At 43.4% G+C, this 19,286-nt stretch overlaps 3 protein-coding genes across 3 annotated transcripts; all 3 read right to left on the bottom strand.

Annotated features, from left to right (window-relative positions):
• Positions 1 to 11,142: 11,142 nt before the first annotated feature.
• Positions 11,143 to 12,564, bottom strand: LSM04_006669 (ATPase; the record flags this gene model as incomplete). Its single annotated transcript, XM_067330066.1, has 1 exon — positions 11,143 to 12,564. One exon carries the CDS (start codon positions 12,562 to 12,564, stop codon positions 11,143 to 11,145), a length of 1,422 nt encoding a protein of 473 aa, XP_067191248.1.
• Positions 12,565 to 13,317: 753 nt separating this feature from the next.
• On the bottom strand, positions 13,318 to 16,926 carry LSM04_004595 (PB1 domain; the record flags this gene model as incomplete). Its single annotated transcript, XM_067330067.1, has 1 exon — positions 13,318 to 16,926. The coding sequence occupies one exon, from the start codon at positions 16,924 to 16,926 to the stop codon at positions 13,318 to 13,320; it is 3,609 nt and encodes a 1,202-aa protein (XP_067191180.1).
• Positions 16,927 to 18,093: 1,167 nt separating this feature from the next.
• Positions 18,094 to 19,083, bottom strand: LSM04_007688 (uncharacterized protein; the record flags this gene model as incomplete). Its single annotated transcript, XM_067330069.1, has 1 exon — positions 18,094 to 19,083. The coding sequence occupies one exon, from the start codon at positions 19,081 to 19,083 to the stop codon at positions 18,094 to 18,096; it is 990 nt and encodes a 329-aa protein (XP_067191276.1).
• Between the last annotated feature and the right edge of the window lie 203 nt (positions 19,084 to 19,286).

Below are 19,286 nucleotides of genomic sequence, written 5' to 3' on the forward strand. Positions count from 1 at the left end.
CCGAGAGAGAAGGTGAGAACAAAGAAATGTGTTTTCATTGCGTGGGCGGTGCGAGTAGCAAGCTGAACACACACAGAAAAAGACTCAAACACCTACAACCCACCAATATTTTTACCAAAATAAAAATGTAAAGGAGAGTGACTGCGTGCGGCAGACACAATGATAGAGCAAAGATGTAAAAGCGAAAGAAAATCATGACTTAGTGTGGCTGCGATTTCCTGGACACGGTCCAATCCACCCGGAGGTTAACAACGGAAAAGCATTGTGTACTGAACGTGCCGTGTCCATGTCTTTATTCTTGATGTCCGTGCAGCAGTTTGTATATAATAAAAAACAAAAAACTGTTCCATAAAAATGACCACACAAGATACACAAGGTGTATCGGAAACGCAAAAGAGAAACACACAGCTGCACATAACATGCAATGTAATTATGATGAAACACACACACACACAAGGAACAAGCAAAATAATAAAAACAAAAAGAAGAGAAAGCTGTGATCACCATGTGAAGATGTCCAGGAGGCAAGAACACAATTCCCTGCAGTTGGTGTGTGTGTCTCTCGTACAGGGCGAGCAATGGGAATGATGCACACACGATGACAGTCCACACACACACAAAGAGAAGAAAGGCCGGTAGTGTGCGTGTTTGTGTGCCTTGAACCTCCTGCCATCCTTCACATTTCAGTCACGGCAATTGAAACATATCGGGGATTCTATCCCAGTCCCATGGGGAAAAGCAAAAGTTAGTAATATTACGGAACGCACACACACTTCACAAGACGGGCACAGTAAATGGAGGCAAAGCATAGCCCAGATAATGCCAACAAAGAAAGAGGACACTCCATCACAAAAAGAGGGTCTGTCGTCTGATGAGTGCCATAGGGAGTCCAATAGATTCGTCCAGCAAAAAAGTGCAAACAAGAGACTTATCGAACAGGATCATAATAAAGAAAAGGTCTGATATTCAACAAAAAAGAAAGGTGCCCTTACAATGCATTCATATCCACTCAAACAAAGGTTAACAACTGTGCAGCTGTGTCACGGGAACAACGATCAGCAAACGAGAGTGCAGCCCAGCACACACAGCAGAACAAGGAGCAGCAAGGGACCGTGCACCAATGCAGGACTGCTGCTGCTGTCACTGAATCCCGATATTGTGATGTCCATGGTAGCTGTAGAACGAGAATCAGTTAGCATATTTTGAGAGTTCAATGTTTCAGCAGCGGTTGGGTTATTACTTGTTTCCCTCTCTTCCTTAGAACCTTCGTCTCTGCCGTTTTCTTTTAGTACATGTTGGTCATTCTGTTGCTCACAGTTGCCGTATTTTCATCTGTGCTCGGTTGTTTTTCAGCTTCCTTTTTTACTGATCCAACGCTTCGTTTATTTCTTCTTTGACATTTCTTTTCGCTGCTCTTGCTGCAGTCTTTGGGTTTTGAATAGCGTCCTCCAAAAGCTTCGCAGCTTCAGCCGCTGCTTCTTCCAGTTTCTGGGCATTGGCAATTTCCCGCTTGGCGGTTGTGGCATCTTTCTTCATTTTCTTTGCGGAACTCTTTATAGCTCTGACATCATCAAGAATTTTAAAGCCCCTTTTCATCTCCTCGGTAGAAACTTTGTCTTCTTCCTCGAGACGTCTTAGTAAACCAGAATAAGCAACACATTTCTTGTAGAGTTCAGTCACAGTCACCAAATGTTTTTCTGCGGCAGCAATACGGTCATCAGCCTTTTTATCTGCCTCAGCAGCAGCATTTTTCACATCACGTGCGGCATCAGTGCAGCGATCCACAAGTTCTTCGGCTTCCTTCTTTTCATTATCGGTAACATCCGTTAATCCACTTTTAATCTCTTCGGCAAAATTCTTGCACTCATTTGAGTCATTCTTAGCGCGTTGAGCTGTTGTTTTGTACTTACTCCTTGCGGTACTTAATGCCGGAAGGGTACCATCAAGTTTAACTTTCTCCTCTTCCACCTTAGCTTTCAATTCATCAATTTCTTCTTTTAAACCACTTAAATCAGGATCTCTGGAAGGCGTACCACTTACGGAGTTAATCACACAAGTACAGAAGTGCAGCAGTACCAACAGGTACACCACGCGGCGCAGTTGGACGAGCATCCTTGTTTTATTCAATGTCACTGTGGGTTGCTAGGGTCTGTGGCAACAAGGAAGAAGAAAAAAAAGAACAACGCAAAGAGCAATGCAAAAACAATATGTATACAAACATGCAGAAAAAGTAGTGTCGTCCATGAAGCAGAACTAAAGAATCACTGAAAAAGAAAATACAAAATAAATATTCCTACCAGATGCGCTAGCCAATTAAATGTGACTGCACTCCATGGACACAGACTTGTCTCTTACCAAACCCCAATACGTAAAAAAAACCCCGTGTATATATGAATGCGTATATATAAAAAGGAAACATTATTTAATTACTTCACTCCCTCTTTAGGAGCCTGCACAATCAAAAAAGTAACATTGGTACCAATGAGTATGCAGTCAAATGCCCAAGGATACGGTTATATTGAGAGAAGGGGGACACAGTAAACGAAAAAACCTACACAGTAATTCCAATTAGAATTTTCGAAACAAAAAAAGCACACAAGAAAATGGCAGAGTGTATATCAATTGATCCGCAGATGGCTGTGCACACTTGCAGGTGCAGCAGAACAGTCCACCATCACAGTAGCACACCACACGCTTGCACCGTAATACCCAGTGCTACAGAAGGAAAACAAAAGTATATAAACCAGGGCTGGCGCACAGTACCCCAGCACAGAAAAACAAAAAAACAATAAAAACAAAAAAAAAGCACATGCCTGTAAGGCTAATGAGCCCTTGACGAACCCCAGTGGAGCAATCACCAGCAGCCAATGCGTCGTCCCTGCGCTGCACATCAATCAAACCACGGGTCACGCAGAAAACGAAACACGCAAAGAATACAGAGGGGACTCACCTTCTTCACACACACACACCTGCCGCTTCCCTCAGAACACCCCAGTGCAGCCCAGCAAGCACAGCAGAACAAGAAGCAGCAAGGGACTGTGCACCAATGCAGGACTGCTGCTGCTGTCAGCGGTCCGTGCAACACCAAATGGTACAGAATCCCTGGGGACAGTATCTCATGCATGAGTCAATGCTTCACTCAGTGTCTCAGAAATCTCAATTGTGGTTGTTACCGCTGCACTTGCTTCTTCACTCTTACTGTTAGTCCTCAAGCCTTCCTGCTCTTTGGTCGGGTTTCCAGCCAGTTGATTTCCTGTTCCACTCTGCGAAACCTCCTCTAGTTTCTTCGCCGGGGCAGTAGAAGGAGTTCTTTTCATAATCGCTTCGAGTTGCTTTGTAACACTTTGGAGTCGTCTCAATGCTTGTTCCGCAGCCGCAACTTGCTGATAAGTCGCTTCATCCAACTTAAGACCCCGTTGCCCGGCACGAATGGCACGCTTCATGACTTTATACGCCTTGTTCCGTCTCCTCTCGCTCCTGTTAGTGAGCCGCACTTGTTCCGTCACGTTGAATACCAGGTTTCCTGCACTGTTAGTTGCGCTTAAATATCTCTGCAAAGCAAGCCTATGAGCCCATATCAAACTGTTCAATCCGTCAAACGCATTATAGCAGAGAGTACTTAAATTCCTTACCTTCGATGCCGCTGCCCTCGCATCGGTAATGGCAACTTTTTTTTTTTGTGCTGTGTCTTTACTATTCTTCAGCAGCTCTTCAGCTGCACTCTCATCGACAACACCTTCACGCGAAGCAGTCACACCATTTTTCCCCATCACAGCCTCAATGTCATGGCGAAGTTGATCTGCTTCCTGTGCAGCAGATGTAGCACTTTCAGAATATTTCTTGCAAGACATCACTTCACTCTTCAAAGCACGTAAATTCCTTAATGTGTCCCTGCGTCGCGAGGTCATGTTGCCTTCGACGTCCCTTAAAAATTGTGTATTTTGCTTCAAATAGTTCATTTGAGGGTCACTGGTAAGATTAGCATTTGCGACACACGCACAGCACTGCAGCAGTACCAACAGGTACACCACGCGGCGCAGTTGGACGAGCATCCTTGTTTTATTCAATGTCACTGTGGGTTGCTTGTGTCTGTGGCAACAAAGAAGAGAAGAGGAAGAGAAGCACAGCTAACACAGAAGGCAGAGGGACAGAGCAGAGGGCACCACAGCTCCAGAGAGAGAGAGAGAGAGAGAGAGAGAAAGTACACAACATAACAGCAATCAAACAACAAAGTGATGGAACGGTAAACCCATCACACACCACAGAGCCAGACTACATACCAACACCGCAGGGTTCTGTGCTCTCCCGCTCAGGCCCAATCACACCGCAGCGCAGCGGACTAGTGCAAGGGAGCCACTCCGCCACTCCGCCACGCCGGCCGCTCACGCACACAGCGGGGATATCGCCACACCGGCCGTTAGTGCACGCCGCAGACATCAGCGCCCGGCACAGCCACACCACAAACACAAACCCCACAGTCACCGCAGTGGTGTGGTCCAGCAACACAAAGCCCCCTTCCCACTCACAGCCCACACACAATGGCACAGACAGCCACACACTCACGCACTCATACCAGAGAGGCAGTGCGGCAGTCACCAAACCCTACACTGAGTCACACACCTGCAGAGAGGAGCAGAAAAACAAAAGAGGAGCAAAAAGAAAAAAAACAGTATACCAACAGCACACAAGGCACTCACAATACAATAAACACAGGTGCCACTCTCATCAGAGAAAAACATTCACCCACACCAGCACATCAAGTCAGACCCCAAAAGAAAAAAAACAGACCCATTACGTGAAGCCGAAGCGGACCAGTCTCAGTCCCTCCCCGCAGGCTGAAGTCACTCAAGCAAGCCACACACCACACACGCCACAAGGGCACAAATATGCTCGCGGCAATGCCGTGAGTGACACCACCGAGAGAGAAGTTGAGAACAAAGAAATGTGTTTTCATTGCGTGGGCGGTGCGAGTAGCAAGCTGAACACACACAGAAAAAGACTCAAACACCTACAACCCACCAATATTTTTACCAAAATAAAAATGTAAAGGAGAGTGACTGCGTGCGGCAGACACAATGATAGAGCAAAGATGTAAAAGCGAAAGAAAATCATGACTTAGTGTGGCTGCGATTTCCTGGACACGGTCCAATCCACCCGGAGGTTAACAACGGAAAATCATTGTGTACTGAACGTGCCGTGTCCATGTCTTTATTCTTGATGTCCGTGCAGCAGTTTGTATATAATAAAAAACAAAAAACTGTTCCATAAAAATGACCACACAAGATACACAAGGTGTATCGGAAACGCAAAAGAGAAACACACAGCTGCACATAACATGCAATGTAATTATGATGAAACACACACACACAAGGAACAAGCAAAATAATAAAAACAAAAAGAAGAGAAAGCTGTGATCACCATGTGAAGATGTCCAGGAGGCAAGAACACAATTCCCTGCAGTTGGTGTGTGTGTCTCTCGTACAGGGCGAGCAATGGGAATGATGCACACACGATGACAGTCCACACACACACAAAGAAAAGAAAGGCCGGTAGTGTGCGTGTTTGTGTGCCTTGAACCTCCTGCCATTCTTCACATTTCAGTCACGGCAATTGAAACATATCGGGGATTCTATCCCAGTCCCATGGGGAAAAGCAAAAGTTAGTAATATTACGGAACGCACACACACTTCACAAGACGGGCACAGTAAATGGAGGCAAAGCATAGCCCAGATAATGCCAACAAAGAAAGAGGACACTCCATCACAAAAAGAGGGTCTGTCGTCTGATGAGTGCCATAGGGAGTCCAATAGATTCGTCCAGCAAAAAAGTGCAAACAAGAGACTTATCGAACAGGATCATAATAAAGAAAAGGTCTGATATTCAACAAAAAAGAAAGGTGCCCTTACAATGCATTCATATCCACTCAAACAAAGGTTAACAACTGTGCAGCTGTGTCACGGGAACAACGATCAGCAAACGAGAGTGCAGCCCAGCACACACAGCAGAACAAGGAGCAGCAAGGGACCGTGCACCAATGCAGGACTGCTGCTGCTGTCACTGAATCCCGATATTGTGATGTCCATGGTAGCTGTAGAACGAGAATCAGTTAGCATATTTTGAGAGTTCAATGTTTCAGCAGCGGTTGGGTTATTACTTGTTTCCCTCTCTTCCTTAGAACCTTCGTCTCTGCCGTTTTCTTTTAGTACATGTTGGTCATTCTGTTGCTCACAGTTGCCGTATTTTCATCTGTGCTCGGTTGTTTTTCAGCTTCCTTTTTTACTGATCCAACGCTTCGTTTATTTCTTCTTTGACATTTCTTTTCGCTGCTCTTGCTGCAGTCTTTGGGTTTTGAATAGCGTCCTCCAAAAGCTTCGCAGCTTCAGCCGCTGCTTCTTCCAGTTTCTGGGCATTGGCAATTTCCCGCTTGGCGGTTGTGGCATCTTTCTTCATTTTCTTTGCGGAACTCTTTATAGCTCTGACATCATCAAGAATTTTAAAGCCCCTTTTCATCTCCTCGGTAGAAACTTTGTCTTCTTCCTCGAGACGTCTTAGTAAACCAGAATAAGCAACACATTTCTTGTAGAGTTCAGTCACAGTCACCAAATGTTTTTCTGCGGCAGCAATACGGTCATCAGCCTTTTTATCTGCCTCAGCAGCAGCATTTTTCACATCACGTGCGGCATCAGTGCAGCGATCCACAAGTTCTTCGGCTTCCTTCTTTTCATTATCGGTAACATCCGTTAATCCACTTTTAATCTCTTCGGCAAAATTCTTGCACTCATTTGAGTCATTCTTAGCGCGTTGAGCTGTTGTTTTGTACTTACTCCTTGCGGTACTTAATGCCGGAAGGGTACCATCAAGTTTAACTTTCTCCTCTTCCACCTTAGCTTTCAATTCATCAATTTCTTCTTTTAAACCACTTAAATCAGGATCTCTGGAAGGCGTACCACTTACGGAGTTAATCACACAAGTACAGAAGTGCAGCAGTACCAACAGGTACACCACGCGGCGCAGTTGGACGAGCATCCTTGTTTTATTCAATGTCACTGTGGGTTGCTAGGGTCTGTGGCAACAAGGAAGAAGAAAAAAAAAGAACAACGCAAAGAGCAATGCAAAAACAATATGTATACAAACATGCAGAAAAAGTAGTGTCGTCCATGAAGCAGAACTAAAGAATCACTGAAAAAGAAAATACAAAATAAATATTCCTACCAGATGCGCTAGCCAATTAAATGTGACTGCACTCCATGGACACAGACTTGTCTCTTACCAAACCCCAATACGTAAAAAAACCCCGTGTATATATGAATGCGTATATATAAAAAGGAAACATTATTTAATTACTTCACTCCCTCTTTAGGAGCCTGCACAATCAAAAAAGTAACATTGGTACCAATGAGTATGCAGTCAAATGCCCAAGGATACGGTTATATTGAGAGAAGGGGGACACAGTAAACGAAAAAAACCTACACAGTAATTCCAATTAGAATTTTCGAAACAAAAAAGCACACAAGAAAATGGCAGAGTGTATATCAATTGATCCGCAGATGGCTGTGCACACTTGCAGGTGCAGCAGAACAGTCCACCATCACAGTAGCACACCACACGCTTGCACCGTAATACCCAGTGCTACAGAAGGAAAACAAAAGTATATAAACCAGGGCTGGCGCACAGTACCCCAGCACAGAAAAACAAAAAAACAATAAAAAAACAAAAAAGCACATGCCTGTAAGGCTAATGAGCCCTTGACGAACCCCAGTGGAGCAATCACCAGCAGCCAATGCGTCGTCCCTGCGCTGCACATCAATCAAACCACGGGTCACGCAGAAAACGAAACACGCAAAGAATACAGAGGGGACTCACCTTCTTCACACACACACACCTGCCGCTTCCCTCAGAACACCCCAGTGCAGCCCAGCAAGCACAGCAGAACAAGAAGCAGCAAGGGACTGTGCACCAATGCAGGACTGCTGCTGCTGTCAGCGGTCCGTGCAACACCAAATGGTACAGAATCCCTGGGGACAGTATCTCATGCATGAGTCAATGCTTCACTCAGTGTCTCAGAAATCTCAATTGTGGTTGTTACCGCTGCACTTGCTTCTTCACTCTTACTGTTAGTCCTCAAGCCTTCCTGCTCTTTGGTCGGGTTTCCAGCCAGTTGATTTCCTGTTCCACTCTGCGAAACCTCCTCTAGTTTCTTCGCCGGGGCAGTAGAAGGAGTTCTTTTCATAATCGCTTCGAGTTGCTTTGTAACACTTTGGAGTCGTCTCAATGCTTGTTCCGCAGCCGCAACTTGCTGATAAGTCGCTTCATCCAACTTAAGACCCCGTTGCCCGGCACGAATGGCACGCTTCATGACTTTATACGCCTTGTTCCGTCTCCTCTCGCTCCTGTTAGTGAGCCGCACTTGTTCCGTCACGTTGAATACCAGGTTTCCTGCACTGTTAGTTGCGCTTAAATATCTCTGCAAAGCAAGCCTATGAGCCCATATCAAACTGTTCAATCCGTCAAACGCATTATAGCAGAGAGTACTTAAATTCCTTACCTTCGATGCCGCTACCCTCGCATCGGTAATGGCAACTTTTATTTTTTGTGCTGTGTCTTTACTATTCTTCAGCAGCTCTTCAGCTGCACTCTCATCGACAACACCTTCACGCGAAGCAGTCACACCATTTTTCCCCATCACAGCCTCAATGTCATGGCGAAGTTGATCTGCTTCCTGTGCAGCAGATGTAGCACTTTCAGAATATTTCTTGCAAGACATCACTTCACTCTTCAAAGCACGTAAATTCCTTAATGTGTCCCTGCGTCGCGAGGTCATGTTGCCTTCGACGTCCCTTAAAAATTGTGTATTTTGCTTCAAATAGTTCATTTGAGGGTCACTGGTAAGATTAGCATTTGCGACACACGCACAGCACTGCAGCAGTACCAACAGGTACACCACGCGGCGCAGTTGGACGAGCATCCTTGTTTTATTCAATGTCACTGTGGGTTGCTTGTGTCTGTGGCAACAAAGAAGAGAAGAGGAAGAGAAGCACAGCTAACACAGAAGGCAGAGGGACAGAGCAGAGGGCACCACAGCTCCACAGAGAGAGAGAGAGAGAGTACACAACATAACAGCAATCAAACAACAAAGTGATGGAACGGTAAACCCACTCACAACACAGGTCCCTGCAGCCCATAGAGGTCAACACACAAAAAACAAAGCAACAGCAAACAAAAAAGAGCGAGCAGTGCACAAGTACACAACAACAATAATAACAAAAGCATCGTGGAGAATCATGACGATTGGTGCAGCACTGTGGATGCAGGGACATCAGTACAAACAGAATCCAGTGCACCAATGCAAATCATGTTGCGGTCACACGCGCCAACAGAATTACAACACCGCAGAGAGACACCGGCATTGTATATACAGAGGGACGGTGAACCCAGCACACAGGAGAAACCACAAGGGATTACACTCAGCCCCACCGCAACCACACGGCCACACCCATCCTGCTGCTGCTTCATCTTGCCTCAGTGGGTATCCTGTGGAGCAGCAACGATTCATACAGCCGCCCAGGGACCTTTGTGTTTGAGGCGTGCCACTATCGCTGTAAGGAGTGAATATGTGCGCGTGTTTCTTCCGCAGGCAAGTCCGCCGTTGGGGCAATGGGCGTGCCCCGCAACGGTGCTACCCGCGGTGTCGTCGTCTACCGCACACACACGCCGTGCTGCCGCAGTGGGCCGCCACTTAATGGACCGCGTGCAGAACAATACAGCAGGCATGTCTGTGTGTATCTGTGCATGTATGTACGTGTGTATATGTGGATACAAGGAAAGAAAGAGAGAAGGGAGTCATATCGTATGATGAGGGGGAGCAGTGTGGCATGTCAGTCCCGTGCCTGTGGTAGGTAGCTTGGTGCACGGAGGTCTAAGTCACGTTGTGGTCATACAAATGCCTCGATGGTTCACATCACATTGCCAGTCACAAAAACCAGCCATAAAGGCCGCATGTCAACTACAGCTGAATTAAAAACAACAAGGAATTAAGAAGAAAATAGAGCACAAAGATTAGTGGAAGTAGAAGAAATACAATTGAAAGTTGTACTTAAAGGTATTACAGTAATGATGACCAATAAAGCTGTTGTAGCAAATGTATATATATATATATATATATATAATATTATTCAGCTTGTTCAATCCCCACTCAATTTATCAAAAAGAAAAGAAAGAAACAGGAACAGAGTTCCAGCTGCCCAGCATTACAGTGCTCAGAGCAACACGAACAAACATTAAAACAAGAAAAAAAATACAGACACAACAGCACAATCATCACAATCAGTAAAAAGGGCAGCAAACCACATCATTTATATATGTTACCTACAGCGAATATGCCGTTTTTTAATTTTTTTATTCATCCAGGAAATGATCCATCATATGAAAAGGAGCAAGGAACCCAAAAATAGAGCGATATCAAAAAAAAAAATCATTCATAAGTTCCTTTTCTTTATGTAACGTCAAAAATTGTCCATATATAACCTATCGTCAAGTAGACGCAGCACATGTGCTTTCTTTAGTGAATTTTCATAGTTATTGTTCTCTCACACGTATTACCAGTATGTGGATCATATCTATTTGACTAAAGATATTTATGACATAGTTTCACCGATACAGTTACGTTCAACTATTGTAGACGGCACTGGAACATGATGAGTCACAAAGAGGAAGAACATTATGTAAAATAATTGAGACGATGTCTATCTCTAAGTAGTCTGTAGCTAAGATTCCTCTCTGAAATACCTAAAGGGGAAGAAAAAAAAATTCAAAAAAAAAAAAAAAAAAAAAAAAATATATATATATATATATATATATATATATATAAGACTCATTTTTCATACATATATATAAAAAAAAAAAATGACCTCTGTCATTCTCCAGTTAAGGCACTAAAAACAATTTTCTTGTACTTATCGCTATTAGGCAACACTACTAGTAGCCTTCATTTTCTTTTTTTTCGGAATGACTTTTCATCATTTCCATTGCTGTTTTTCTTTTTTTATCTCTTTCTTGTTCCACCTCTTCATTTCCCTTCAATCCTCTCTTTCCCTTTGTCCATTTTACTTTTTCTTCTCCTTCTCCTTCTCTTCCTCTCTGTTGCTATTGCTGTTCTTGTATATACTCCCATCGCTGGACCATAATCTTCTGCACTGCCAGCAGTGCATTCTTCGCCACTTCTGGGTTTGGGTGCGACATGAGTTCCATCACACGCCCCTTCACACCGTCGAGCTGCGGGAGAAGTAAGAGGGCCCGCCCCGTTGGGTGATGCCGCACCACTTCGCCCAAGTCATAGCAGGCAACGGCCAGGGAGAGTCCCTGGTGGGTTGTCATGATGATTTTTCCCAGCGCCTGCAGCACCTCATAGCCGTTGCTCTCAAACTGCGTAATGTTCTCCTTCCAGAACTTCGCACTGGTGTGGACAGGCGACCACTCCAGTGCTCCACTAAGGACCTCACCGCGGTACTCTGAGAAACTGGTGAGTTTCTCTATGCTCTGTTCCAAAACAGCCTGTAACTCATTAATAATACCACCAATATCCTCATCTCCGAACTTTCTGCGGGAAAGTTGTGCGAGTGTTTTGAGCATTCCAACACTAACCATCTCTGCAATGAAGGCGGGACCTTTCCCATCATTAGCTCGACCCAACTCGTACATATCTGCACTAACCCACTCCGCTACGGAGGGGTTTGTCATGTGAGCAACATAACGACGTTCTGCTTCCACAATATTCCAGAGTGCCATAAGCGCCACACGAATACATTTTTCTTTTTGTAGTCGTTGTAAAACACGATGAAGATGTGGAATCATCTTTTGCCGTTGCAGCTCTACTAAACCAACATACTCATATGAGAGCAACCATGCAACAAGAAGTGTTTCATAAATAGGTTGAATGATACTTGCCGCATCACTTGCAACAATATCGAATAAAAGTCGTGGAAGAAATTCCACTATTCGGTTTTCGAAAAAATAATGACGAAGTGGTTTTTTCCGTGCCACAATAGCGCATGCCTGAACTGCAAAAGCCACAGATGATACTTCTAACGTTTCTGCAGAAAGTATATCTCGCACATGCGCAAAGAAGCGCTCCAATGCTTCTGTATTCTGCTCAGGCACACCATAACGCAATGCTGTGGCGGCAAGAAATAAGGCTGGATCTGACACACTGTGGTCTTCGCGGTGCATCGTTGCAACGTAAAGAAAAAACTTTGCAGGTTCATCACCGAATAACTTTTCCGCATCTTGCACACCAAGTGTTTCAGCCAAAGAGGTAGATGAGAACACAAGATCAGCAAAGAAGCGCAAAAGAAAACCAAGAATACGTGGAGAATGAGTTTCTTTGGCTGCCTTAAAAAGCGCGACGGCAACAAGTTGTTGCTTGCCTTCAATAAGTGACTGTACAAGATCGCCGTTAGGTGGGCAAGTAAAGAGATGCTCCAGGAGACGCACGGTAGACTCATCTACAATACGCATCTCACGTACATGACGAATTGTATCGACAGCATCCGGAGTGAGAGAAGACATTATTGTTGCTCTTATTGTGGTTGGTATCGCTACTGGGGGTCTTTTCCTTTTCTGTTTTCTTTTGTATCTCCTGCTAACTACCGGTATACCAGTATTTACTTATGGTTATATATATATATATATATATATATAAACTTATCTGTGTACTTATTGTTGGCCGAGATAATGCTAGAAATACCAGAGTATGTGAGAACATAGGAAAAAAAAAACATTGAGATATGAAAAGAAAAAATAAGATTTAAAGAAAAAGGAGTTGATTTAATCCTATTAATAGAGTATGTACTAATACAACAAAAAAACAATAATGAAACCGAGATAATAATAATAATAATAATAATAAACAATATTACAAATAAACAGATAATGTAAATACACTTTCAAATACAGATGACGTTTCTGGAGCTTATTCTCCATTTTATTTCTTTCTAGGCATCTACTCTCAATCTACACACTGATGGTACACAGCGATACAATAACAAATAAAAAAATCACAAATAAAAGCAGTACAATTTTCTTCTCTTATTGTATACGAATAAGAATAACAACACACACAGTTTCCTGAAAATAGAATGCATTTATTTATTTTTCTTTTTTTAAATCTCTAAAATAAGGCAAATAAAAATAAAAGGGGTGATCCGGGAAAACACATTCATATAGAACACAATCTTTACAGAAGCACAGAATCATAAGAATAACAACGAGAAACATAAAAACGAAAAAAACAAAACAAAACAAAAAAAAAACGTTCTGTAACTACTTACCTGTTCGCCTCTGTTGGATAGCAGCCTTAAGTGCCTTTTGGTTTTCTTCACGTAGCTGACGTAACTGCAGCAGCACCTCCGCCTTTTTTTTTGAGGTAGGGTTGTTAGTTGATGACGGGGTAGACGGTGTGGGAGTTGTTGCTGTTACTCCTGGAGAACCCTCTTCTGTTGTAGGAGTTGTCTGTTTTTTTTTTGTTCCTCTGTTTTTAACGGATGCTGGCGGGGTGGTTTGCTCGCTCACCACCGTACATATATCACTTAGCATAAACATATCCGCACTCCACTCACGCTTTGCCTCAACAACAGTAGTTCCTCCTTTTACATCGGCCAAATTATTACCAGTAGTATTTTCTGCTTGTGTAACCTTTGCACCACTTCCAGTACTTTTTCCACAAGGTGTTACGGTGAATCCATTGCCTGATCGCTTCGGAACACTTGTCTTTGAAGGTGTCTCAAGTTTTTTCTGGGTAACTATAGCTGTTGTGGTTTTGTTTTTGTCAATGTTCTTGCTGTTACTACTACCATTATTATTTTTTAGGGTTACTACTGGTCGTGAGACAATCGATGCCGTTGAGACGACGGTCTGCAAGTCAAAGTTGAGGTCCTCATCTTCTTTCCAACTTCTTGTTTTTTCCAATTGCACAGCTGTCACAGGTGGTGTTTTAGCATCAGTAGTACTGTCTCCACTTTTCGCAGGGTTAACTGGGGTAGCATCTGCAGTTCCACGATCATTATGATTAGAAGAAGTAACTGAAGTAACAGTAGGACGTACAGCTGCGGCTTTACGAGGAACAGCAGCAGCAGCAACAGGAGTAGTAACAGGGGCAGAAACTGAAGTAGAATTAGTAGTAGAAGAAGCACTAGGAGTGGGAGTGGGAGTAGTAAGAGTTTGAGGCTGTGTACTGTCAATCAATTTAGGTGTTGGACGTTTTTTCTTTTCTTCTCGTGTGGAGGGCACCATTTTTGTCGTTTTCGTAGTAGGTTGAGAGTCCAATTTCACAGATTTTACACGAAGCCGTCCACTCCGTCCTGGTGTAGTGCTGGGAAGAGGCTTTTCTGTCGTTTTATGACTGACACGCACTGTTGATGGTACTGCAAGATCTGTTGCCATCTTTGCATGGGCAGTTGGCTCTTCTTCTGCGAGTAAATGCGAGTCCAAACTCTTTACACATGAGTCATCAAATGCGGTTCGCTTAGGTGTTACATGTCTTGGTAAAAGACCTGCCTGACGTAGAGCGAAGCCAGCACTCTGAGATCGGATAAATTTCCTTGTATTATCTGTATCCATTGCAGGTCCAACATTCTTTCGCAATGGCTCTAATAAGGAAGATTTAAGTACTACACCACTACGAGTCCCCGGAAGTAGTGCGGTAGAAACCGCAACCTTGGGTCTTGTAGTACTAGTAGTAGTAGTAGTAGTAGTAGCATTAGTAGTGGACTTTTCCTCTTGCTCCATTCCTCCCCTTCCTGTTGCTGTTTTTGTTGTTGCTGCAGCAGCAGCAGCAGCAGCAGCTGTCATACCATTAACAGAGGCACTAGTTGCTGAGTGCGGTGGAGTATCCAGCAAAGATGCATGTGGTAAAGGCGGAAAATCACAAAATAGCTCGAGTCTCGCACCAATTAGACCACCAGGTGCCTCCTCTAAGAGGAATGTATTCCAGTCATCTTGTGTCAGAAGAGAAATGCAGTCACCATCACGATCCCGATAGCAAATACGTAATCGTCGCCCCTCCGGACGAGGCAATACCGCCTTTTGTTGCATGCAAAATTTGTATACCTTTTCGTAAATTTCTTCAAAGGTAAGCCTATCAGGTTCAGTCACACGCAATATACGTAGTTGTGCCTCAAAGTGTATCTTTAGTTTCATTGCTTCCACTGATCGCAGACACGCCTCACCATCTTGAACCACTTTTCCCTTCAGACCAACTTCTTTTGCACGATTTAACGTGGTACGAAGTTCTTGCACCCTTGCTGCACCAAACGAAGGAAATTGACTGAGTGTCCGTGCAAACTGCATAGTATGATTATTTGAAGACGAATTACTCATATCATCAGCAACACTACTGCAAGTACGATTAAGTAGTCCTTGGTCATCTACATCCAAGACACGTTCAAGTTCAAGACGTACACGTTCCTGCAAAACACGTGAGGTAAAAAGTTTACATGCATTTTGGTAGGCAGCGGTTGTTTTCGTTGTCCATATCTGTGATGGTACATGTACCACATGAATTGTATTAGTATCTACATGTTTTACAATATAATCACTTGGGGAAATAACTTTTGTTCCTTTTAGCTCATTAAGAATAGTACTACAACGAGAAACAACTTCTTTAGTAGCGACCAAATCTCCAGCAATTTCAAGCTGAAAAAGAATATCATTTGCCTGATGAATAGCTCGAAATAGTGTGGCAATACCTCCTGTTCGGGTAGCAAGCTGCAACGATGATTCTACATTTTCCACCTGTTGCAGACGTATAATAACTCGCTTACCTTGTTTTAACAGTTCTCGATCTCCTGCTACAGTTAACTCACCAGCTGTTGCAAGCTTCTCAACGGCACAGACACATTCCACAATCGTCTTTAACTCTGGTGTTGCGATTGCCGTACGGAGTGCATCAATACATTCTCGTCTACTCTTTATTGTTTCCGCAAGTTGTGCAAGAGGTTCTTCAAGTTTTTCCCGCAGCAACTCTGAGAGAGTCTCGCCTGGTTGTAGAATCTCACTGATGAGGGTACTCTGTTCGAGTGCCTGTTGCCTAGCCCACTCAAGTGCTGGGGCAACATCAGCATCCTTAATAGCCTTCTTTTGGGCCTCGTCAAGGAGGGCACGCCATGCCACCATTGCGGGAAGCCATCTTTTCTCTACCCATGTCAAGAAGGGACTGTGTGGACGTAAAAGGGTATTATATGCATCACCATTCTTGTTGTTATTCTTAGTATTAATAAGCTCTTCCTTGTTACTGTTATTGTATTGTGGTCGGTGTTCTGCGAGGAGGGCGGTGGCGCGTGGGACGTCCCCGGCGGCGACGAGGCGTCTGAGGGCGAGAACCCCCGCGGCGGCCGCCCCCACCGCCCGCACCGCCCGGCGGCAGTCGTCGACCGTCTGGCGGCTGCCGGCGAAAAACTCCCGCGCGTCCGTCACCGCGTGGCCGCCGTACCGCAATTCCACCGCGTCAAGGGCCGCCAGCACCGCCGCCGCCGCTTCCCCAACGCCGCGGTCAACGTCCGCCAGCGTCATGCCGCGCGAGAGCGACACGTACTCGAGTTTGGCAAACCAAATGAGAAGACTGTTCGCGCTGTCGTGCAGGGCAATGGCGAGGGAACTCAGGGGGGAGGCCTCGCAGGGGCCGCCGCTCGACATCTGCCGCGAGGAGACAGAGGCAATGGGCACGGCGCGAATAGACTCCGGCGGCATAGGCGTACGGGCACGGTGGAGCAAGGACGACGTCACACACTCCACATAGGTGAGAATGCCCTCAAGTTCCTCCAATAAAAATGAAGTGGGGGAGAAGGCGCCGGGGAATACCACCTCTTTTCGTAGCGGGCGGTGACCCAAAACAGGAGCATCACGCATCTCTTCCGGAGCAAATCGACGTCCCATATACTGGGGTGATGAATGTTGCTGTTGTTGAATGTTTTCCTTCTCTGCTGGCCGGCTCAGACATCCTCGGAGTGATGTCGGGTATGTTGGAGGTCGGCTAAGCGGTAACGATGAACCCGATCCTTCGCTGCTCTCCGTCCAAGTACTGTCCCTTCGCCACATGTGTCAGGAAAAACTGTAGTAAACACGTGACGGAATCAAGAACAATAATAACAACAGATGATATAGAAGTAAAGGAGGGAAATTGTTTCAATAACAATAATAAAAAATAAAAAAAAAACGATTGGAGACCTAAAGACGTCGAATTAAGTAAATAAACCAATAATGGAAAAAAAAAAAACAGACCACAAAAAGAACCGAATAGCAAATAAGAATTTAAAAAAAGAAGGATTAAATACAAATCTATATCGTTTTCCCTCGCTTCTTCTAGTTTTTTTTGTTTTTTGCACTTGTACCTTTTCCTATGTGGGTATGTTTCTCTGAATAGAAAGCACAGAATTTTCACTTTATTACTCTCTTCTGTGGTTCCTATATTGTATTTCTGTTCTTTTCTTAGTTTACAATCTTTCAGCAAAAAACAAAAACAAAAACAAAATGTTGAATCGTACAACTTTAGTCTACAATGCAAAAAAAAAGTGATAAGAGCAGACCAAAATAAAATGAAATAAAAAAGCAACTTCTAGTTCTAGTGTGGTGATCTCTTTTTAATAAAGGAATGCTATCTTTTTGGTCAAAGGATGAAAAGAAGAAAACAAAACAATAATACTACTAAGAAGTGAATAATAAAAGAACACGTTTATCAAGTTATTTATATTTGGTCATTACATAAACCCTAAAGGTAAGAGTAGATGAAAGTTGAAGACATATTACACGCGTTAAGAAAGCCATCTCTGACTTTTTTCATTCCCAAGGTTTACTCATTGTCCCAATGAGTAGTTGACGCACATTGAAAAAAAAACATCAACATCAACACCAGAATTTAAAAACAGAAGAGAGAATCACAACAAGAGATTCGTCTAGACACAGCTATGAAATAATGATAGGTGAAGAAAAATAAATAAATTAAATTAAATAAATAAATAAATAAATAAATAAATAAATATATATATATATATATATATAAAGAAAATACATATCGCAAGAAGCATTAAATAAGAAGAATTTCAATTACAAGTCATCTTCTCTATTCAATTCCCTCACTCCTTCTGTTTTCCCTTCCACTAGTCCTCCAACATTATTCCAGCTATCGGTAGAAATAGCAGTTCCTGTTGCTCTATTAGATTCATTGAATGATACAATATCATTCTCTGTAAGTCTAAATGGCAGTAACAATCGTCCCAGTATTTCTTTTTCATTCTTTACACCACGCCAAAACTCCAGACGTGCCTCCCATCCGGTAACTGCAAGACGATGGAGTGGTTTTATTAAAGAACCATGAAAAATACCACCCTGAGATATCTTGTTATTGTAAAGTGGACATGATACAACAACTAGCTCTCTCTGAATAGTTGCAGTTTCTATTTTTGCTTCTATTTTTTCAGATGTTGATGTATTCTCTGAACTGTTTTCTTGCCCTTTACTTTGAGAGAAATTCCCATTCTTCTTCCATACGCACTCAGCTTCTTGAAGCAGATCACAACACATACTATAACCATTCTGATCAAATCCCTTGTAATGAACTACGCTATCGTTAAAAGCACGAAGATGTAACGCAAAACGATATATGTCATTTTCCACCAAATCCTTACTTTGAGAAGACTTAAATCCATTCTCATCCTCCATCTTTAATACTATTCGTATTACAGCATTGCATCCAGGAAGCAACATCTTGTCATTATGTTCACCCTGCGACGACTGTCCATCACTAGTACGCATAATAGGAGGACTACCAACACGAGTACAGTTTGGGACGGCTGAGGCATTCACAATACGAAAAGGGCCAAACTTGCAATTTTCTGCGGCATTCATGACGGATGGAGAAAAACGTGGAAGTGACGCAAATGGTCGCATGCAACGGAATGGTGTTAATGCAGCCTTTTCAGATAAGTTAGTAGTAGTAGTAGTAGTAGTAGCATCAGCCACCAAACATTGTGAATATCCAAAGATGAGGAGTAGTGAGAGAAAAGTCACAAGGACATGAGAGAAGTTACACATCATAGTTAACGATTGAACCCAACTCTAACAAAGAAAAAGACTAGAATATACACTATATATATATATATATATATATATATATATATATATATATGGACCAAATAGAGAGCAAAAAAAAAAAGGAGATTTCATGGCAAATAAAAGATCTGCGGAAGTATTCATGCACTTGAAATCACACGTCTACAGAAACCACACTTCATGCCCTA

This window comes from Trypanosoma melophagium (genome assembly GCF_022059095.1).
Source record: "Trypanosoma melophagium isolate St. Kilda chromosome Unknown ctg24segment1, whole genome shotgun sequence".
In the NCBI taxonomy this organism is placed as follows: Eukaryota; Euglenozoa; class Kinetoplastea; order Trypanosomatida; family Trypanosomatidae; genus Trypanosoma; species Trypanosoma melophagium.